Raw genomic sequence first — 22,854 nt, forward strand, 5'->3', positions numbered from 1 at the left:
CACGTTTTTGGAAGCCTTCCCGGGGGAAAAAGTTTGATATAGCCAATATGTTGTTTGTTATAAAACACACTCTACATGCATTTTAATTTCAATTTTTTGTGAGTTTGATATCGACAATAATTCGCTGTACGGGGGTTCGTTCTAAACGGGTTTCACTGTATACCTAGATAGATAAAGGTATATTTTACAGGCTACATAGAAGACCTTGCCACCTGTATACAAGTGCCTATGTACCAGTTGGATGGTTATGTGGAGCTTGTAGATGATGGAAGCGAGATTACAAATCTGATGTTTCAGATTTGTAAAACGAAATTCGCAATCACATTTTTAAATGTCAGCTGGAAGAGGGTTTTTATCATCAGGACCTAAGCAAAGGAATTTTAGGTGTAGGCTCACAGTAAGTCGAATCGGCTCTATTCATATTTAGAAGTAACAAAGCATTGATGCACTCCCAAAAAACTGAGGACAATTTCCATAGCTGGTTGATTTGACGGAAATTTTGACATGCCCTAGAGGCCTGGAAGCATGGAGGCTCCACTGCTATAGTTACTTTGTCAGCGACTCATAGTAATAGACCTCTTGATAAATAATAGAAATGCCGGGGAACATGCTGGGTTTATAGGAACATATGCTGTACATGCTGTAGAAAAATATAGAAGTACATAAAGCAGCGACGACTGCACGTGCCAAGTGTCGAGTGTCATTTGACTTAAATTTTTACTTTAAAGAATTGCTGCTGCAGATGCCAGCATCTGACACATATGCTCCTTGGTGCCCCAATCATTTAGCAAAATCTCTATAACGCCAACCACACCTGCCATGCTTTGAGTTACTTTATTCAAAGTGTGATTGGCTTACACCACTATGGTTAGGATCACTTTATTCTCTGCTGCAGTTAGTCGTGATGGACGACAACTGATGAGTTGTGATCTATTATGAAAGAAGACTAAGCAACACCACAAATCAGGGACATAAAAAATAAAGATATATATTCTACTGAAGCGTACAAAAGAGACTTGTTCCACCACAGTTTTTGTTCACACAGAGACTGCAATGGAAGCAGTGACATCGTGATGTATGGGTAGTGTTACGACAACGCCGTCAAGCGGACGCAGTGAAGCTCTTTCCCGCCGTTTGTAAAAGCAATCGGAATGATGTACACATGGGAGGTCAATGCCTCCCTACCAAATTCAAGCAAGACATGGCACACGCACGAGGTACACTTGGCGACACAAAAAAGCACAGGTACCATATTCATTAGCATTTCTGAGAAACAACATTCAGAAGAGCAATTGCTCCACATGTAAACGAAGCATTCTCCTTCGAAGCCATACTTGGCTCACGACAGTGCATGGTATGGCATTGCCCCTGTGCCAAATTGGGCAAGAATCATCACTCTCTTCAGTGCACTGAGGCAAGACAAGTTGCCGCACGAGGATTTATGCGGCCATCTGGGCATCATCAATGATCCCATTGTACGCTGTGTGCCACTTCTTTTATAGGCCCCCCAACATGTACGCCGACAGTTTCACACAATGAAGGGAACACGAAAATGCTCGCGTCGCGGGATTTACCTAGGACTTTTTGTATTCCCAACAGTGCTGCAATCACGAGGAGAGCTATCATCGAATGAATGCACGCCGATGCAAACAGCACTGCCCCCCAATGTTTTCACGGGACTACAGCACAGTTCCGCTTCACCCGTGTGTACACCGACAGGAATCTGTCGCATGTTGCAGGTAACAAGAACACTTTCTGGGACATTTTGAAGGGGAACCTCCACAAAGCCTCAAAGTGGCAGCCCCCTTTCATGAAATGCCGGCTGCCACTCTTGGGCCTCCAGACTTGGGCACATCGTGACTCAATGGACTACCCCAAAGCAAGCAACGAGCACACCCGTCTTTTTCGTTCACACCACCTGTTCTACTTACTGGAGCAGAATGCACGCTTCCCTTCCACTCAATTCTGTGGAAAACCCGGCATTTTGTGTTACTTCCAGCAATGTTGAAACATCACCGAGCGCTCTGAACGACATTCCCCGGGAAAAAGCAGTCGCTAGTTCAGCCAGCCGACCGCATGTCTCCCCTCCACCGTACGTGCCGGCAAGATGTTTTCCTCGGAGCTGCGCCAGAGTGAAATGGGGCCCAAACAACATGGACAATCGTTGCTCAGCAAAAACCAATCGCCCGTCTTACGAGACGGGAACAGAGTGCGTCAACAGTGCAAGCATTGCGGTTTCCCGTGGGGCCAGACCCGGCCACAAGGCACTTGGAGGCCAGCCTGAGACGTCCAATATAGTATGGTGGCAACTTCGATCGGGGTGCCTGTAACCCTCAGAAATGTCCCCTGACTGGCGCTCCGAACACTCAGGCACTTTGGGAGATGCAACATGTCCACTACTGTCGTAATAAAATATGTTGTAGGAACACCACTGGAAGCTATATATTCCTGACAGTGAAACTGCTCCAAGGCAACTGGTTATCTAGATGCGTAACCATCTCGGGAAGTCTGCCAACCCTGGATCCTGAGAGCAAGAACTTCAATATACATATGTTCAAGCGCTATTAACTGACGTAAGCGCTGAGATGTCGGAATTATGCGAATTGCTACGTGTTGGTCGTCGGCCATTCCTAAACAACTTGACCAAATGCCACCCTCTCCGGCAGCATATCGTTCTGCAAAGGCCCGGCACTAGTATTACGAGCTGCCCAACCTATGTGTGTAAAATGGCTGCCACTTTCTCTACTACTCTGCTTGGCAAACCGTGCAAGATGAACCAAGATAAAAAGAGGCATGTGCTATTGGCTACATATGAACCGTTGCGACACTGCATCAGAAAAAGACGGAGCAAGAGCAATGTTCTCTAGTAGGGAGCACTGCCCTTCCTGCCGAGTGCACCAAGAAAGCCTCTCTGACTAGCTGGGGCTAAAAGGCCTAAAAAAACAACGAGACATAGCCTGTTTGACGTCAAGATCACGGGAGAACATGAAAAAAAATTAGTCTTTTTGCAAACAATCTGGAACAAATAAAAACAATGGTTGGAACAGTGGCCAGCGCGTTGGAATGTCTGCGGGGTAAGTAAACAGTTAACAGGTACGCCAGCAAGGACACGGTCCAAACAACAGAAAAGGGCAACGCAAAATACAACCCCATTGACACACGAGATGCTAAAGAACATTCTTGTTACGTCGCTACATCAGTTGCAGCCCGTCTACATTTTGACACAACTATGACATAAGCACTGTAAAATGAATGTGGTTCATTGCAGCAATACATTTGCTGAAAGAATTTGTCAAGCCAAGAACAGCAATGACGAAACTTGCGTAACCCAAACGCAAAGTCGGGTCTAATAAAAATAAGATGCTCTTTACAACCTGAAGCAGGGAGCCAGCCGGCAGCTGACTCAACAAAACAAAACTGCTATTATTACACTGATGTGTGCAGTCATCTTGCTCTGCATCCCTCAACCAAGAAAGCAGACTGTGCACATTAGGCTTGTAGCAGCACAAGAAGGCATAGCTTACTATAACCTCACTGAATACACTTTTCTTTATTCAACGTAAATAACTTAAAACCCCACCACTGTTCTTCAATCCTTCACTCCTCAGTGACTACATGAATACAAGAAAAGAAAAAAAAACTTGATGAAACTTTACAAGCCAGAAGTGGCCCCAAGCATTGTGTGTGTACTGCAAGGAAAGCCTGGCATATACAATCCTAACTTTAAAATGAAGAGAGTAGTTTAAGCATTAAAACACAAACCTAGTCACAACCTCTAAAGCACAGATAAAATTCTCTGCAAAAACTAAAAGCTCACTACAAAACAATGAAATAGGAAGACAGGGAACAGGTCTAGGCTCCAACAAAGGTTACAAGATCTACATGCTCACGTCTCGAACCATTGCAGTTGGTGTGACCCTCAGTGACGGAAACTCGCAGTGAGTCGTCCAGGTATTTACGATGTAAATTCATTAAAGTGGAGCCAATTTTCTCCACCGCCAGTTCTGGCATGCTTGCAGCAAGGGCTACCTTTGATGACAGTTAATTTAAATTTGGCACGCGCTTGTCTCAAGAATGTACCTTGCAATCGTCAAGTTGCGAACACACCCCCGCAGGAGGATGGCCGCAATCTCTGCTCAAAACCCTTCGTTTAAAAAATTTTTTACGTAGCCCACCGCCTAGATGGTTGTTTCTTCTGTCTCGGTCGTTTGTCGCTCGTTCGAAAGAGATATAGTGATTTTGTGCAGTTTACCGCCAAATGCGACAAGCGAGTGGCCACTTCGGTGGCCGAGTCAAGCCAGCCAGCCAGCCAGCCAAAACGCTATGCAAACCGATCCTCGGGCAAGTTCCGGCAGTCAACTCGTGAGCTGATTGGCTGGCACCACGCCGTAAGCTTCCAGATACGCTACGCCGAAATAAAACGAAGCACCGAGGTCGGTCTCGGTCGGATTGCTGAAAATGCTACCTCGAGGCGTAAAGGAAGTGCTCGTCCCGACGCTCGCTACATGTCGAGGTTCTGTCCGCTGAAATGCTCATAAATATGTCGAAAATGTTCCCTTTCTGGTTCGGCTTTAAAGCTGGCCTATTCAAAGGGGTGAGCCATTTTAGTCTAGGAGTGAGCCATTTTAGCTTACATTGCAATTTTTTTCTTTAAGATGAATATAGATAGGGGACATGATTTTAAAATTTCGGCATCTGAAATTACACCTGGGTTAAAACCCGAAGTATAGCAAAAGTGCCCTAGACTGCTGCAGTGTTTCATGTTAAAAAAACAAGAAAAAAAAGTTGAATAAATAGTTTTTCTTTTTTTTTAATTTTATGTTTTTGTCAAAAGAGAAAAAGCCTCGGCAACCCAGAGTGCTGTCTTTTTGGTCCAAGAGAATGGGAATTTCTGTAGCTGGGCACTGACTTGGGCAGCCATAAATTTAGAAAATTCAAAAACGTATGTTTACAGCCTACCTAATTCATTGTGAAGCATTACAACATAAAAAAAAAAAAAACTGACTTGTGTCATTTACTGAGATGACACTACTACTCAAAAATGTTGAACAAGTGTTGATCTAAGATCCCAACATAATATGGGATGAGCAGTGTCTTCTGTCATATTCATGTTTAAAAAATGAAGGGACGGTACTGGCAGCAGTGGGTCTATGGTAGATTAAAATGGCTCGCCCTCTTTTATAATTACACTATTGCAAAATGTATTGGAACATCAAGTTCGTCGGAGCAATAAATTTCCATTCACCATTTGAACACCTGCATGGGGTAGCTAAAGTGGTGCTACAAAATATCAAAATTCTGAAGATCTCAGGTTGCTCTACCGATTTTCATACCAAACTTTCTGGAAGGGTAAGAATAAATTTACTTCCACCTGAAACTAAGTGCAACTCGCACCCTCTAGGCAAGCAGTGGCCACTGAAAAAAATCTGCATGCCAGAGTATCGAACCTGGGACCGAATACTGATCCTGGGATCAATACCCGGACCGGGTTCCGGTATAAAACCTGATATCTCTCAAGGTCAACATAGGCTGCAAAAGTAGGGAGTTGAGCAGACAGTAAAATGCTCAGAAGATACAAACAAGTAAGTTCCATACAGAACTGTAAAACAAATTTAAGCTGCACCAAGATAACAAACTCCATTGGTGAGTTTCATTTCATCATGTTGAAGAAAGGGGCAGAGAAAGTGCATTTTGAGCTGCCATATTCCTGTAGAATTCTTCTTGAGCAGCTCAAGGATAAACACTGAGTTAAATACATATACTTAGAATAATCTTGTTATTTCCAGACATAGACCCCATGGTTCCAAAACAAGCTTGGGGATGGCTCCTCATGAAAAGAGCTCTTCTTCAAAAGCCTAGACCTGTTCCAGAGGCAAGTGTGATAAAATAATAATCAAACAAAAATCTTTAAAAAAGTCTGCCATTGCTTTCATTTCCCCCAAGACAGCAGCGGGGGGGCTCAGAAATACCGGCTCTTGCGAATCAGCAGCGCCAGGCTTGGAAGGCCGTTGCTGGCTTTGCACAGTTCCGAGGCAGTCAGAGAAATTCGGTCAAAGTCGATCTTCTCCGCAAACTCCTGTCAGATCAACAACATAAGATATTGGGCATGAATGCTTCGAAAGTCACTTCTGTATGTCGCAAAAGAATCCGCTTGTCCGCTTCCCAAAATGCATTTTTAATTTTTGTGTACTAGTACTAAGGCTGACAGAGATGTTCAAATTGTGTCAAGGTACATACAAAAACCTGAATTGCAGGACTTGCAAGCCTAATTCAAATATTATCAGCCTAAACAACAACAGTTTTATCCTTGTTGTCAACATACAACACTGGTAATAGTAAATGTAAACCACAAAATTACTTTACATTTTATATTTTATCTGCTCAGAAGGCACTGAAGGGATGTATTCACTCTTTTGTGCAGCATGTTAGTGCCACATGACACTGCAGTGTGGGTGCCTAATAGCCTCGGTCTGCACAATCTACTTCATGGAGCTATGAAGTTTCTAGAGTTTTATTAACTCGGGTTTCAATTAGTGCAACAAAAGTGAATCACTGGACGTAGGTATGTCCATACGACCGACTGAACTGCATTATTACCCTAATTACATAATGTTTTGGGTGATGACACTCCAATTAAAGACAGGTCATTGCAGTTTGATACAAGTCGACTAGTGGCCAATTCCACGGGTTGTTTAGGAGCGCACTGTGAGATTACTTCACATTCCCTTGGGCAGTAAGGGATTGGATTGGGGGGCCGGACCAATATTGGGGGGCGACCCACAGAGTGCATAAGCTAGTCCCCCAAAATCAACAAAGCATACCAGAAGTCTGTTCCTTGTGGTCCCCCACATGTTCTTTCTGCCAGAAGTGGCAGGATAAAAAAGCCTGCAAGGTCTGGTGACTGCACACAGGTAGCTGGTTTGCTCGGTGTGTTCCAGAAAAAAGAACTGCCCACCTTTAATGCCTTCTGCATTAGAGGTCTAGGCCAGCACTCCAAAACGACTAGTCTAATTTGGCCCAATGATCACGCATGGCGAGTCTTGTATAAAATAGATTTAAGGGGGGACACTACCCGGAGAAAAAAAGATTCTTCAAAAAACATTAATTTTGAAAAATTACATATTTACATCCATCTACATCCAGAGACTATTCCCAGAATTTTTCACTAGCTTACACTGCATAGTTAATTTTTTATAAATTATTTTCTGTCCACCAAAGCTAAAGGAAAGGTAGGGTTTGGAGCACTATGAACACATTTTTCTCCGTTCCACTTTTTTTGTATAAATTCCATTTTAGTCAATCTATCGTTTGAGAATGGAAATACAGGCAAGGCTCGTTCTTCACTTTTCCTGACTGAAATTTAATAAGGAATGCGCCTATGGAGTTTGTTTGTCACTTTACGGATGTCTTTTATAAAAAATGTTGACATTTTGTCGGAGACACAGAAGACCAAAAAGTTGACCAATTTCGCAGAAGAGAAATTTGATAGAAATTAATTACTTTTTACAAAAACCTTTTCATAGGCGCACCTCCTAGGCATTCTGCTACATATCTAGCGAATAAAAACCTTTAATATTGTGATAGTTTTCTGACGATAGATTAACTAAACAGTGTAGGGGCGTTGCTGATAGAACCTGCCCTAATTTCCTTTCCACTTAACCGACAGACCTAAAATTTTGTTATGCACCCTCTAGCATGACCACCAGCCTACCCTGTAAATTTCTTTAATTTTAAGCCAAAGGTTCAAAAGTTGACCCTCCCAGGGGGTGTCCCCCTTAAATATATTTCCCTATGGTATTTACCATAATAATTGCCTATTACAAATAGGGTTGCCTCAAAACTTTAAAGCAAGAACAGACAAGAGGCCTCATGAGTGCTTTATGGCTTCTTGTTTGACTTTGCCAACAAGATGACAACTTTTCATTTCTATATGATTTATGTGTGGACGTTTGGTCTAATCCCTTTTATAGTTTTGTATGATTTTACTCTCCATATATCATATAGGTGAACGGTATCTCTAAATAAATAAATTAAGAAAGCTTGGCAGAAGGTGGAAAGAAGTGCCCAGAAAGAAACCCTTAACAATACCTCACAACAGTTGACAGTTTAGTTGGAACTGTGAAACATGGACACCTTTAGCTCGTGCCCAGGCTCAATCTCTTCTATCTCCCCTGCATTCCTCCAAGTTTCCTTAGTACTCATCCCAAAGATTTGCTGATACCGAAAAGTCCCACAAAAGTTATGCCTCTTAGCCAAATGTATGGTTTTGAAGTTCTAACAAGAGCTTGTTGAAAGCTATCACAGTATGATTTGGAGCAAATAGCTCCCACTGCATCTGCACTCGGTTTCTTGAGGGATTTCACTTGTTCTGTCGTAACACTGAGTAAGCGAATGAAAACAGTAGTCAAAGCTGCTCCTTGCCTGGTTACTCTCAGGGAACTCCTGCCGGTGCAGCAGACGGCCATTGATGTAGAGGCAGCCAGTGGCATTCTCATCTGGAACGGTCACCGTCTGGTACTGGAACGTCGCCTCCCGCTCAATTTGCTGCAAAGTGATATGCAGTGTCTTACACGGCAAGAGAACAGTGATCAGTATGAAAGGTTTTTATTTTGTTTATTTACTTTTTGCTGCAGATAATGGTCATTTAGAGGTGAGCGCTTATGTCCACCTTCTCGACAGACTCCCCCTGGAGCCAAATGCCCTTGTATGCCTGTGGGGCAGCCTCTTCATACCTTGCTAAAACCACTTTTTAGGAGTGCCTCACAACCACGCCTGGACAGCCGCTTCCAGCGTATTAACGGCCGTAAAAAGGCGTCCTTAGGGGGGTTTTTCCATGCCATCCATCGTCTAATAACCACTGGGGGCCCAGCCAAATAAAAATTTGACTATCTTAGTATCGATAGTTTTGGAAAAACTATTGATTCAGTCAATGTCAATTTTTTAATAGCCTTGAATCACTATAGTGTCGATAGTCAATAGTGGACTATCAATAGTTGACTATCTATGTAATATCAATAAACAACTATTGAAAGTCAACTCTCAGAAAACTATTGAGTGTTATGAAAGTTAAAGCGAATTCCAGAAAGGAGATGACGATGGATATGTGCGGGCAGACAAGGCCAAGACATGAAATAGAAAGGAAACTAAACATAAAGTTGTAACCTCATTTAAATTTAGAGACAATACAGAAATGGCAATTTGCTACTTTTACTGTGCACATATTTTGTATATTCTTCCGAGTCCAAATATCAGGCTTCGCACATTGGTAGACATTCATTTCTAAAAATAAATACTATATTCCATACTTTTTTTGTTTTGTTTTGTCTTGGGGCTAGGGAAAACACTTGTTGAAGATATTTAGCATCAGGGTTTTTGCCTAGTTTGTTTCATTCTTTTGTTTCTTTTATTATTTAAATTTCCCATATTACTTCCTTTAGTCTTCAACACTGAGAGGTGAAAATGAGCACTCTGCTGAGGATTATTTTATTTACAGGCGAAGGCAACGCCAGGCAAGGGAAGAAAGGGCAAGTACTAGAAAGGCTGGGGAGAAGAGTAACCTCCTCTCCCCTCTAACATTTTAGTGCTCTCCCTTTCTCCCCTCGCCCTCCCATTGTCCTTCCTACCCGTCCCACTTTCCTAGTGCTAGCCCTTTCTCTCTTTGTCTGGCGTTGCCCTTGCCTGCACTGCACACAACTAGAGGCTTGGAGTATACACTCCGTGCGACGCGACCGGTGCACCGCCACGCAGCTGTTATCGAAGGTAGGCTGTGAGAACACCAGTGAAACGAAACCACGCCCCACACATTGGTACGAATTGAAGTCGGAGCAGTGCAATTGCGCTGGGTTGACAGTATGAACAGCTGCCTCGTTAAGCGCTCTAATAGTTATGCGTTGTGTCTTGTGGGGACAAAGTATCATAGTTTTTCAACTCATTGTTTTGTGGGGCAGCGACAAAGATGGACCTGTGCAGTACGACGTAAGAAATTTGGTCTCCCGATCATATCTGCCACTGAATCGAGTCGGCTTACCTAAAAAAAAAAAAGAAAGTCATTCGTTTTTTATTAGTTTTTTTAAACACGTGAAATTAAGTTTTTCATTTGCACAATCACTAAAAACAGCGGAAAAGAAAAATTCACTGTAAAGTTATTTACATTGTAAATTGCAGTTTACTTCAAAACTGTTTTCTTGATATAGACCAAATCATACTAAAACAAAATAAACTTGATTTGTTTGTTTATTTTTTATTTTATTTGCTGTAATACGTAAGACCTCCATGAAAACCCAGAAAAAACAACTCCCTCCTTCCTGCCAATCTTTTTTTTTTTTCTATTCTTTTTTTTTTTAGTTTTGTGCAGATTGTTTTGCTGTTGCCATTTTTTCTGAGACCCGTTCCAAACAAAATACTAAAAAAAAAAACAACCAAAAACACACAAAAAAAAAAAAAAAAAAATTAACGACACAAAATTATAGTTTTTGAGCTCGAGCACAGTTCGCGAGTTGTTTATGACAGTAACTTTTGCTTTTGGTATTGAAGTGCGCAAGGCGGGGGCATAATCTCATAAAGAAGCAGCAAGCCCGTGTAAGACAAAACCTATATATTCGAACCAATGTAAGATCAACCTTACATGTACAATTAGATATGTATGTGCCTGTCTTACACAGCCACTCTCTTTGTCGGTTTGCTTGTGTGTGCCCGCATGCATACAAGTTGTTTGTTTGTTCCCTTCGCATTCTTATATGCTTGCATATAGATGCCACATAACTGACGAAAGAAGTGAAAGATAGAAACAGCTCACCTCCCCGATTAGCGTAGGAAAGCACCACATTTTGCTCGTGTTGAGTCTGTTATACATTCTTTCTTTGCTTGATGTTTTTATTTTATTAAAAGCAAAATAAATTTACATGTACATCATCAAATTACAGACAAACAATAATAAAAACCTATTTCAAGTATAAGTTTTGCGGGAAACGATTCTTGTGAGAAAAGCATTCTTGCGGGAAATAATCATAGTGAGATTGGTGAGGCTTAGATCCCCATATAAATCATCTTGACTCTTTTCTCCACCCTGAGCTCAATGGCTTCGTGGTAGATTAAATTCACAATATCAATACCTCGTAGATTTTGTGAAAAAGTGCAGTGGTTGCACTTTGTAGAAGCCAGCAATGGTTCTTGTCGGAAGACAGCATGCAGTGTGATTGATAGTGTTAAATTTATTTCCTGGGATATATGAAAAGCGGAGAACAGCTAGATTACCTTTTATAGGTCTTCCCCAGCCCTCATGCAACGTCACACTCAATGAGTCAGCTCAAAAAACAAAAGTTCCCTCTTTATTCTTCATTCATAGAACTCCTGCATTGCCTAGAAGGCATTATTGCAGGGGGTGAATAATAACGAAAAGAACATATCAGCATTTGCAGAGCTCTGTCCTAGTACAGTATTCGCGTATCTTGTGCACATGATCATTACGTTTGGAAAAATAATTTGGTTTTAAGAGGTATGATGAGCTATTAATACCAGTAGCTTCATGATAAATGTTGTATAAAAATTTCAACTGTAAATTTTTTCGCCGAAGATTTAATGACGCCCATCCTAGTGATTGTTTCATGTTAGTTACACTAGAAAAACGGTCGTACTGGCCCAGGACTTCCGCCGCCACAGCTTCGCACGCGAAAAGGCGCCGCTGGCAGATGAACGCGTCTCACCGTCGAATGCCAGCTCCTCCGTCAGTGGCACTACGCGCGTTTTTCAAAGCACCCCCTATAGTTCCTGCGCGGAACGTATAGCTTTTAGACAAAAAACGGTTAAGCTTGCTCTCCCTGATATGTTGTCACTTTTTGTTTTGTTCTCTTTTGGCAGATTTTTATAGCGGTGGCTGGTAAATGATTCGCCGTTTCGTATAAAATACAACTTCAAAATATAGGACTTGTCATGTAATGAATAAAGAAATAATTTTTAGTCAATAAATGCAAAAAAAAGGATTGGTTCTGGATACTTTAAAATGAGCATTACCAGATTATAAGCTTATACCAAGTCAACATGGTTAATTACAGATGCTTTTTTGTCTTTTCATTATTCAATTAAATTAGTAGATTTGGAAACAAACATTAACTGAATCAAAAATAAAAGATGAAATTAAAAGCTTGCCGTGATCCAAGTGACGATATTGTTAGCAATAAACGTAATTTCAGTAAAAAAAATAAAAAAAGAGAATTTGGAAAGCAATATGTTTTCTTTCTTGCTTGCAACCTGCTTGGTCGAAAAAACTCACCACAATTATCTTTTCATCCGGATAAATCATTACTCATGACCTCATATGATGCAATGCATTTACTTGTCATGAAAGGCAAAGGTATTTTCCTTTTTCTGATTGAATGCTTTCAATCAATCTATATAAAAAAAAGTGGAAACTCCCAAAAAGCAATCTAAAATCAACAGAAAAACTATAACAACCTATAGAAAAAATATCAATATTTCACTATTGACATCTCTTATTCAGTTTTTCGATAGTATAAAATTGATATCCTCTCAATTGTTGATTGTCAATAATTTCTAGAAATAATTTCTACCATTTTCTGATAGTTTTTCAATAGGTTTTAGATTGCTCCTCAATAATTATCCAGAAGTTCCTAATTGCACTTGCGTTTTTCACTGAGCTTCACATTTTCTGAGGTTCTTCGTCACCTAATAAAATACGATTGATAGCTTGACTATAGTCGGCTATCGATAGCGTCACAATAGTCGACTATCGATAGTACATACTATTGATCGTTCCACGAGTTAACAATCGAAAGTATGCTTTTGATAGTATACTATTGACAGTTTTATGATAGTCGACTATCGATAGTACTATTGATAGTCGGACTTGGCTTCCACTATTAATAGTATCGATAGTGCTATCCATAGTTTCGCACCACTATGGCCAGGCCATACCCATGGGCGGCCAAACGTCCCACTGGTTGCACGATGCGTGCCAAAAAGATGGCTGAATTCGATCAGGTACCGGTTACCATGGCCTCATCTGAATTCACATGACGCAGTGACTGAGAGGCGCCTAATGGGCTTCGGCTGTCTTTCTGACACGCCATAGGGTCAGTTAGATGTTTAGTCGTGCATGGGTTTGGCCTGACCGGTCCCCAAATGGTAATATCATCTGTTGGGGGGCACGATAAAAGAAACCCTGCAAGGAAGCCAATTTCAGTGCTTGATAAAATGGAAGCAGCTGTCCAGGCATGGGTGTGAGGCACTGCCAAAAAGTGGTTCCAGCAGGGCTGGAGAGCCTGCTACGCTGCCACACAGGTGGTGTAAGGGAATTCGGTTCCCTGGGGGAGTCTGTCGAGAAGGGTGACGTAGTATGTGCCAACCTCCTAGTGACCGGTAGCGGTAGAAAAAAAAATTAATTGTAAATTAATATGGTATGCAACTCATATTTGAAGGGTGCACTTTATGTAGCGATTTGTTTCTGCAGAATAAATAAAAGGAAGCCAGTAATCTGTAGGGACCCACTCTGTGAATACACAATCTGCAATTAAACCACGTAAATACAGAACATAAAAGAAAACAAAAAACTGCACCATTCTAGGACATAAAAAAAAAAAAAAACTGTGCCATTCAAGGATTATAACAGTAAAGACAATTGTAACGCAGAATTCATTGCATGCTGCTTTAAGGTTAATATATTTCACAGATGAACTTGGTGCACCTTTTGCGCCATGACGGGCATTCTGTGTTAACAAAGGATGGCTCGGACTCGTTTTAGGGAACGGCGACAGATGCTGTTTCGAGCATTGTTACGAGTTCCATGCCACCCAACTTTTCACTTATCATTTTAGCTAAATCCATAGGTTGTGTCAGGCTCTGTTCCTTGCCCATTTCTTGTGCCTCTATACATCCTTCGAAGTTTACTGCACACTGCTAACCTCACCTTCTTCACAGCCAGTGCCTCCAAACTCTCAGAGAGGCAGATGATGTCTGGGCCTGCCATCGACAGGAGGCTCTTGAGGTGGCTCCGCTTGGGCAGCTTGATGGGGGTCACGGGGAACTCTGGGAACGCGGCTGCCAAAGCACGAGCCCCTGCCTCGTTGGTCCTTGCAGAGATCCCCACAAAAAACTCCCGGCCTGCAACAGTAATGCACAAGAGGAACATTGCTTTCATTCATCCTTGGCACCTTGTTTAATGTTGCTTCGATTGACTTCAAATGTTATTGTTTTCTTATACTGTTTCACTATAACAGTAAGTGTAGCTGATGCAACAAGCACAAACATGTTGCCTTCTTGACTGATGCTCTAGTTACACAAGTGTGCATGCATAGCAGGACTGCATTGTGCTTGCTCTGGTATATCACCTACATTCTCGGTTTCATGTATTGAAGTATGGTAAAAGAAAGATCTAAAGGCTAAAACTGTTGCATATTTACCTGTTCTCAACAAAAAAAGTAGTTGCTAAAAATTCAGGTCGAAAACCAGTTGCCTTTATGGTACATGTATCTTTAGAGCCCTGCACAGATAACAGTATAATTATCTGCATCTGATCTGCATCCGCAGAGTTTGAGACTTTGTATCTGTATCCAAACCGCATTCGCTAAATTCAGAACTGCATCTGACCCGCAATTCGCGCATCCATGTTACATAATGCAGTCAAGCATGAATAAAAAAAGAAAATGCATCTGGATGGTACCATATAAGCAGTTTGCTTATCGTTGTACAAAGAATTCTTTGAGCCAGAACACGGTAAAGGAGTTCTATTGTATTCTGTTTTATTGTATTTATATTACAAGAGATCATCGTTCTAGGAGACACTTCACATCGCTGGAATGATGATGACAGTTATGAGATCATCCTGCGAGTCTGCGACACTGTGCCCAGAAGATGAGCTCAAAAGAGAGGGACCTTTTTTTTGCTTTAACATTTATCTTAAGCCATGAAAATTAATAAAGGACAGACTAATAACCTTGTGTAATTTTATTTAGGTCACACAATAAAAAAGTGGGGGAGGAAAGGCGGTCACTCACCACAGCGAAGTACTGATACGCATGTGAAAGTAAACATTTGAGGCAAATCTCTCTGGTTGGGAAAACAATAAATAAAAGATGACAGCCAACCAAATCCTTAAAACAGGGACCCTACCTTTCTAGGCCTGCTCGGCTCTTCTTCAGGGGCGACTATGGCAATGGCCGTTGAGGAGCAGTATTTTTCTATCTTCTTTAAGTGGTATGGTAAAGCCCCTTGACATAGGGTTGGCGAAGGTCCAAGGCGCCCATTTATGTTTCCTGGCATCGTTCGAATGTGCCAGGATTCAATGAAAAGCCTATGCCGAAGGTTAGTCTCTTCGTCGATTATGGTGATGTTGTCGAAAGCAGTCCGGCGCTCTCTAACGTCACAGTGCTCGGCGACCGGGTCAAACTAGCCCACACCGTCTTTGCGCTGGCGGATTCTCTCATTGAAATTCTTCATCTTGCCTATGTATGTGGCTAGGAACTCTGCACAAGGAATCTTATAAATCACGCCTTGCATGCGCATCCTATCCGCATCCGCAGCCCTTGGCATCTGCATCCGATCCGCAATCAGCCAAATCTGGTTCATTTTTACCTGCATCCGCCATGGACTGTGGATATCTGCGGATATGCAGGATACCTATTTTTATTTGAGACTAATGTGCCAATACAATAAAAAAAAAAAAAAAATATTTTGTTCCTTTTTTTTTAGGCATCATTTCATAGACTTAGACTTCTGCATACTGCAGTCCCAGACAGGCCATATGTGTACTCGTTTATGTTCCCCAATGAACAATGTGGATGATTACGCACCTGTGAAGAGAACATTGCCTCCTTCGATGATGCCCTTTGGGTCTCGGATGTCGATCACACGGATTTCCAGTTCCTTCTTGATGGTCGCCCGAATGGTGTCCACCTGGAATTCGCACGTAATGAACAAGAGCCACTGTCAGTCTTGAATATCCCTTATTATCAACTCTGCGACCAAGTAACAGTCTGCCTTGCCTTTCATTTGCGTCGACACATAAGTGAATTTTGAAATGGTTTGTATCATTGGACCGAAAAACAAAACCATGCACACCTTAACAAATGAGACAAGGTATAGTTTAATTTATTTTTAATATGAAATTGTGAAAAGTGCATGTTTTTTTTGTGGATTATAACTAGGGTTCAGAGTTTTCGGTTTAAACCGATAAAAGTATGCCAAATCCATTTTCGGAAATTCGGTTTTAATTGAAAAAGGTCAGTTTGTAGGTTTGGCATTTTCTGTTTAAACCGATAAAAACTGATAAAAGTATGTCTAGTCCATTTCTAAAAATTCGGATTTAACCGAAAAAGGTCAGTCTTTTAAGGCCGCGTCGAGGTGGGTGGGGGAGAGGGGGGGGGGGGGGGAGAGAGAGAGAGAGAGAGGGCTTTGCAAGGTTCGACATCGTGTGACGTCTTCATGATTGCCCTCTTCCAAGGTTCAACATGCAACAAAAGAGGTTTTGGATTGGCCTTCGCGGGACATCTGTGTCCTTTCTGTGATCGGGCTCAGTGTGTCAAGTTCCCGGTCCCCCAAAAAAAGTTTGGATGTGGGTGCCCCGAGAAGTTCGCCTGGCGCCCCCTTACGGCGAACCGCGGTGACGTCACGGCGAGGAGAGAATTTTTCCCCGACTCGTCCCGCTCGCCCTGTGGACGCTGTGACGACGCTAGCTGTCGGCGCGGTCGTTTCTATTTAATTTTTTTTTTGGCGTGCTTTTCGTAGGAAGTGTAAATTTTTATATACGCCTTTATTGAGGTATTGCCTGTAGCTACAGGCGAAACTTCAACGAGCATTTTAAGCATGGCTGACAGGCCAGGCAACGCATGAACCACAGCTGGTATGTGAAAATAAAGAAATATGGCCACAATTGCAGGGGCATCACTACAGATTTACATCTCGCACAATAAACGCTGCTGATGGTCCGAATGAATTGGCAGGTTATGTATACTATTTTTTTTTTTTGTATCTCTGTCTTTAAACAAGATCGCCGAAGCAGAAAAGCTGCATGCTGATCGAGCAACGTGCTAAATACAGTCTCGGCCATGGGGAGAGAATCACAAGTAAGACAGCCCAAGTGCAGGGGCAAAGTAAAAAAACACACAAGGAACATTTATTATATACATTGCTCGCACTTGACCTTTGCTGGATTCGGATAGTATTTCAATGAACTACACGGATGGTATCTGTGGACTTGTTTATATCAATTTTCAAGTAATATATAACAAACATAAGTTAGGGTGTCTAGCTCGTTATTAGTCCATTAAGCCCTAAAATTTAGATTTTACTTAAATCCAATTGTCCTGAAGCTAAAGTACCAGAAGCTTTTCTCACGCAGACTGTCGCCCTTCACAGGTTCCACATTTTCTGCTACTAGTGCTGCATCTACCACTGGACAGACGTTCGAATGCTTGCTTTTACTCCTGTTTTCCTCTGTTGTCAGAGAGTCCAGTTGCAGGGAGTTTGGAGGCTGAGGAAGCTTTTGGGGACCTGCGGCAGTGACTCTTAAATGGAAATGACAATTCAGACTAAACGGTGCATTTTCCGAATACCAAAGGCTGGAATAAAGAATGTCAGGAAAAAGTATAAACATCCCAAATTACGGCACTATTGCTGTGCATATTTTGGGCAGTTTACTGCATATCATAGAGCCAACTGGGGGAAATTCGGCCGTTTTTGCTGCTACCATACAAACTAATTTCCAGTAATTGTGAATCCTCTAAGAAATATGCCTGCATAAGCGTATAAACTATATAATTAATTCAGGAAGAAGCTACATTTATGTAAAACAACCCTGTTTCATGAGCACTTCAAAGATCATCAGACGCAGGGCCTTTAAAACATCTGCAAACCAGCGCATGCAGAGTGGAAGCGCAGAGTCGGGGTCGCGAGCTAATTTGCCGACCACCGAAAGGCTCATGATATAAAGGCCGCTTCAGATGCCTTGAAAGCGGGATGTAATATCGTCCTAAATCATGAACATGCAAGAAACAGAATTCCAGCGTCTGAAACACTTGCGTCACCGCTTCACCGACCCCTCTCAAGATTGCCTTGCGTCGTGTGGACGGACGGGGAGGTTCATCGGCGTAATTGCCTCCGCCGATAGTTTTCGGGATTTGTAACCCAATTTTAAAGGTAAAAGGGACAAGCAGGCTTATAAGATGTACGGAAGCACGTTAATATCGGCCTAACTCAACGTCTTGTACACCGGGTAAACGAAGTCCGGCTCCTCGAAGAGCTTGCGGCACACAACGCCAAACCAGGAAACCGGCGCTGGGAAGCGACCCGATGCGAGATCGCGGAGCGGGGTACTCGCCCTGACGTCACGGTACACCTCACCCAATCAGGGCGCGGCGACCGCAGCGACGCTTGTGTTCGCTCTCGGGGCTAATAAGGTTTTTCGCTTCATGCACTTCAGAGGAGCTCGAGACAAGCCGTCAATACCTTTCTTAACACCCCCTCCCAAACTTCTCTGTGGTTAAAAACAAATACAATGAATGGTTTTTTTTTTTTCCTTTTTGCATGGTTTTGTATGGTCATCACCTCAGACGGTCACGTCGTCAAAATGAGAAGGAAAAAAAAGCGTGCTGAAGATAATGCCCGCGAATTCCGCGATTTTGAGGTGTGTCCTGACGGAAGTTGTAGCGAAGACCACGTATGTGTATGTGTCGTTATTCTTAGAGTGATCACAAATATCACAGCTACAAGGATCATCTGATCCGGTGACCGATAGTGTTTCTTTCATATTCACCAAAAAAAAAAAAAAAAACGGTGAACTTTTTTGGGAATAAATATACACAAAAAAAAAAGAATTTTAAAATAAACACAGAAAAAGTATGCCAAATTTCGAAAAAACAAAACAAAACAAAAACAAAAAACGAAAAAGCGGAACATTTGTAACTTTCAGCAATGGTGGTACCGCAGTGTAAGAATCGCGCTCCCTAGCTCCTGGATGATCGACTTTACAATAAAGGTGCTTGCCAGCTCCTAAATAAACCAAGGCTCTAATACTGCTCCTATATTGCAAAGCTAGAATTACTCATGTGTCGCACACCCAGCCTCGTACTGCTGTTCTAAGACAATCATCCAGATGACAGCCATTTTGATAGGTAGCAGTGCGCCCCCTATAGACCTTTTCCGCTTACTCTCGCCCCCGACCGCCAAGTAGGCATATCCGGTATGGGCGACGAAAAAATATTAAAACGTTTCAACTTGCAAGTACTAAAAAAAATAGAGGGGAGAGAAAACGAGAAGGGGTGACGGTTACGCTTTTCTCCTAAATGCATTCTATTGACGTGGTGACAGCAAAAGAATGTTTTCGCCCATACTGGAAGTGACGACAATAGACCGATCTCACCAAGCGTTCGGCGCATGCGTGACGCCGCCATAACTTTAGTTCGCAGGAGGCAGGCAGCAGTGCACAAGACGGCCCGTGCTGCCTCAAGCTCCACACGCGCAGAGCTCCAGCGAGGCTGTAGCACGTGCAGAAAGACTAAAGCTTTCTTGATGCATTGCGGCAGTGGCGACGTAGTCAAACTGGTTGGAGATCGGTCTATTCAAGATGGCGGCGCCCTTGAAGAAAGGGTCTATAGGCCGTGAAAGTTGCAAATTGTCTTGTAAAGAAAACTTTTTTTTTTTTAGATTAACAATTTACATGGGTATGACTTATATGATGCTGACAAACACTTGTCTTGGCTGGGACTAGTGAAATCCGGATTAGGTTTATACAGGCCCAATATCGATATGTAGCAATATATAAAATATGCAAGACTGTGAAGTGTGTCACACACAAAATCGCAACAAAAGAGCAGCAGCGCAACTCAGTGATGTAGAACTTTCTGGAGTCAAGAATCAAAATGAAAAAAGAAATGTCTCCCAGCACGCCGTTCTCCAGGCCAAGTGGCCCGTGAATACAAGTGAAGTGGGGCTGTCACAGCTGCTCCCATTCGTGTTACACATTCAATTGGCGGCCCTCAAGTGGCCCCGCCGTATCGGCCGCCAGCCGCTCCGCTTCACCGATATGTGCGTCGTGAAATGACTGCTCTGAGGCATCACTTTAGTCATTCCCCCCTCCCTCGTAAATAGAGATTAATTTGCGGTCGGCGTCTTCTTTGGATCCCTTTCCCCTGCGCGGTCAATCGGTTGCGCCCCCGCCCCTGTATTTATTCTACTTGTTATATTCCACATTGTTCGTTCGACGCGTTTGCGGGGGGCTAGGAACGTTGCGATATTCGAGGAATGTTTACGTTACCTTCTCCAGCGAGATAACGTTTCCACTCGAGCGATAAAGCTGAACGGCTTCTGAGCACCGGGGAAGCTGACGCGAACGTTGGATGCGCGTGTACGGATCGGTCTGGAATAGCGCACCTACGGCACGATGTCGCGCGCATCTACATAGGCGAAAATAAGGAGAGCGTGCAAAACGTGCCTTGCCCCACCCACGCCTCTGCTCTAGCAGATTTGATGAATGGGTGTGTCGTCTTACGCATAGGAACGCGCGCGAGCTAGGATTCAACAGATGCGCAGTACGCACGATTACCTCGGATGCCGCGCGCGAGCTTTGCTCTGCACTTCTCGATTGGATTGGGTCTCGATTGAACCTACCTCTTTCTGACGTTGACCGTTCGCCGGTCTACAGATGAGCGCTGCGCCGTTGCAAATGATCGCGGTGTCGTCGACGAACGCGCAGTCGGGCGTCGATTCGTCCGCAGGGAGTTCGATCACGTCGAGATCGAGGCTGCGTAGGGCCTTGCAGAATTCCTCGTGCTCTTTTCTTGCCAGCTGGACGTTTATGTCGCCTATGACGCCAGAGGAACACTGTTTGATGCTATTGGGAACGCGACACACGATCGCGTGCGTATACCGCCCAAACGCCATTTTGAAACGGCTAAGATCGGCCGAAACTTGCTGGAAAACAAAACTACAAAACTCAGTCGGTGGAAAGCGCAGATTTCACGTGTCTCAGACTATATAAATTATTTGATAAAACATATGATGAGTAGTTTGAAGGTTTTACTGCCTTAACCTAGAAAAGAGGAACGTATCAAAGTATTTTGCAAGACATATCTGGTTTATTCCGCGTTGCCGCTAAATCTGGGGCTTTTTCTTTCCGGCCATTTTTCTTTTGGCAACCGACCACTGATCTAGATCAGTGCAACCGACCACTTCTTCGGTGCGTTCAAAATGGAGGCTATTCATAAGGAATTAGTACAAGAGGTCGAGAAATACAGGGCTTTTCAGAAAGGTAAGGCACCATTTCTGAACAATACGTCTATTTAATTTTAAACTTAGTACGCATGGGGAACCGGAATTGCGCTTATTTTGCATCGTCTTTCTCTCTAGCGGGCAACGAACATGCCCTTTTAGATTCGCGTCTCTCTGACAGGTCACTATTTCTGTTACTATTCGCACGTTTTTTCCACGATTAAATGTTTTAATAGATGGTGAACGCGTCCTTTTGATACCGAGGATAATCATTGTGAACCTTAAATAGCCAGTACGGAACTAAGTGATAACCTGCGGCGACACTCAGGTTACTGAAAAGAAGCGTATACCCACCCGGCTTGCACGTGCGCCTTATGTGGTTATGCATGGGCAACGCCCGCCTCCTCTAAAAAGTTAGAGGAGGCGTTGGCGTGGAATTCGTGCCTAGCCTTACGAAAGCGAACTGACGGTGTTGAATCGCTCGATTTCAGACTTCCAGAAAACGTATAACCTGAGGCAGAAGTTGGACTCCCAGCTAAACGAGAACAACGTCGTCAAAGAGGTAGTAGTGCTACGACCACGTTCACAAAAGAGCGGCACTGACTGACCACTTCCTTTGCTTTGAAGGAGCTGGATCTTTTGGAGGCGGACGCTGGAGTCTACAAACTAATCGGTCCAGTGCTTGTGAAGCAGGGTCTCGAAGAAGCGAAACAGAATGTCAACAAACGTATTGAGTACATTGCCAACGAGTTGTAAGTTTCTTTTTGTCCTCGTCGAGTGCGGTGTAACAGTGTGCATTTTTGCTTCAACTCAACTTTACAGGAAGAGGCACGATACGCTGATGCAGGACCTCGAAAAAAAGCAGGAAGCACAGCGCGAAGCCATTCACAAGCTCGAGCAGCAGATACAGTCGCAAGCCAGGCCTGGCATGAAGTGAATGTTGGTAGCTTTACACGGTGTTTTTTTCTATTGTCAATTAAATTAAAAACATTTTTGCGAAACATGGTTCAACATTTTTTTTTTTTTTTGTGCCCTAAAAACTTTGCCAACTCACTAACAAGTTTTGCTTAGGCTGGCACAGATGGAGCTACTTTGCCTGTCCCTGTTGAAACACCTGCAACATGGGCCTCCTGTATTCGCAAACAGCCACTCAATTCATTGTTTTGTCGTCATCATCATTAAAATTTTCTTTGTCTATTTTAAAAACAAACTTCAGCTTTCGTAAGCTTTTAGCCTTGAAACAGTTCATACCAAACCTGAAGGAAGTCAATCCCTATTTTCAGTTATCGTCGCCAGTATGGGGGGTGGGGGTCATGTGAAGATATTGTGCCCCGATTGGCTGCTGCCGCTTCAGATGTCTCCGAGTTGTCCAATTTGTTTGCCCGTTTTGATCCAGACCTAATCTCTGCAATTCGTGCTGCAGTTCGGGGACCTCTGGAACAGTTTGTCAGTAACCCCAAGTTGGAGGAAAAATTGCCCCGTCTGAGGTGAATCTTGTTTAGTGTATGTACATGTTGCATGCAGCAAAGTAACTATTAGTTTTGCACTAGTGAAATCGTGCTCTACGTTTGCATTTATAAAGCCAACAATATTTAAGAGTAAAATGTCTTCTATTAGCATTGGCTTCCCTTTCCCCAT

At 43.0% G+C, this 22,854-nt stretch overlaps 2 protein-coding genes across 2 annotated transcripts; one reads left to right on the forward strand and one right to left on the reverse strand.

Moving 5' to 3' along the window:
• Window positions 1-818: 818 nt before the first annotated feature.
• Window positions 819-20,911, reverse strand: LOC8037403 (N(G),N(G)-dimethylarginine dimethylaminohydrolase 1). The gene is made up of 5 exons (XM_029991199.4): window positions 20,617-20,911; window positions 15,804-15,906; window positions 13,922-14,115; window positions 8,422-8,544; window positions 819-6,076 (listed from the first exon to the last, which is right to left on the reverse strand). The coding sequence occupies exons 1-5, from the start codon at window positions 20,887-20,889 to the stop codon at window positions 5,960-5,962; spliced, it is 810 nt and encodes a 269-aa protein (XP_029847059.2). The 5' UTR covers window positions 20,890-20,911; the 3' UTR covers window positions 819-5,959.
• A 260-nt stretch (window positions 20,912-21,171) lies between these two features.
• On the forward strand, window positions 21,172-22,217 carry LOC8037404 (prefoldin subunit 6). The gene is made up of 4 exons (XM_002404865.4): window positions 21,172-21,256; window positions 21,708-21,778; window positions 21,844-21,968; window positions 22,039-22,217. Exons 1-4 carry the CDS (start codon window positions 21,196-21,198, stop codon window positions 22,151-22,153), a joined length of 372 nt encoding a protein of 123 aa, XP_002404909.2. The 5' UTR covers window positions 21,172-21,195; the 3' UTR covers window positions 22,154-22,217.
• Window positions 22,218-22,854: the final 637 nt, after the last annotated feature.

The sequence above is a fragment of the Ixodes scapularis genome, unplaced genomic scaffold, assembly GCF_016920785.2.
Source record: "Ixodes scapularis isolate PalLabHiFi unplaced genomic scaffold, ASM1692078v2 PGA_scaffold1__304_contigs__length_218370807, whole genome shotgun sequence".
Lineage (NCBI taxonomy): Eukaryota > Metazoa > Arthropoda > Arachnida > Ixodida > Ixodidae > Ixodes > Ixodes scapularis.

Excerpts from the sequence above, each read along its gene's own strand:
- LOC8037403 (XM_029991199.4), bottom strand. The coding sequence starts at position 20,889 with ATGGCGTTTGGGCGGTATACGCACGCGATCGTGTGTCGCGTTCCCAAT. Across the intron at positions 14,116-15,803 it reads AGGCAATGTTCTCTTCACAG|GCCGGGAGTTTTTTGTGGGG; the intron begins GTGCGTAATCAT and ends TTACTGTTGCAG. Across the intron at positions 8,545-13,921 it reads AGGCACTGGCTGTGAAGAAG|CAAATTGAGCGGGAGGCGAC; the intron begins GTGAGGTTAGCA and ends ATCACTTTGCAG.
- LOC8037404 (XM_002404865.4), top strand. The coding sequence starts at position 21,196 with ATGGAGGCTATTCATAAGGAATTAGTACAAGAGGTCGAGAAATACAGG. Across the intron at positions 21,779-21,843 it reads AGAACAACGTCGTCAAAGAG|GAGCTGGATCTTTTGGAGGC; the intron begins GTAGTAGTGCTA and ends TTTGCTTTGAAG. Across the intron at positions 21,969-22,038 it reads GAGTACATTGCCAACGAGTT|GAAGAGGCACGATACGCTGA; the intron begins GTAAGTTTCTTT and ends TCAACTTTACAG.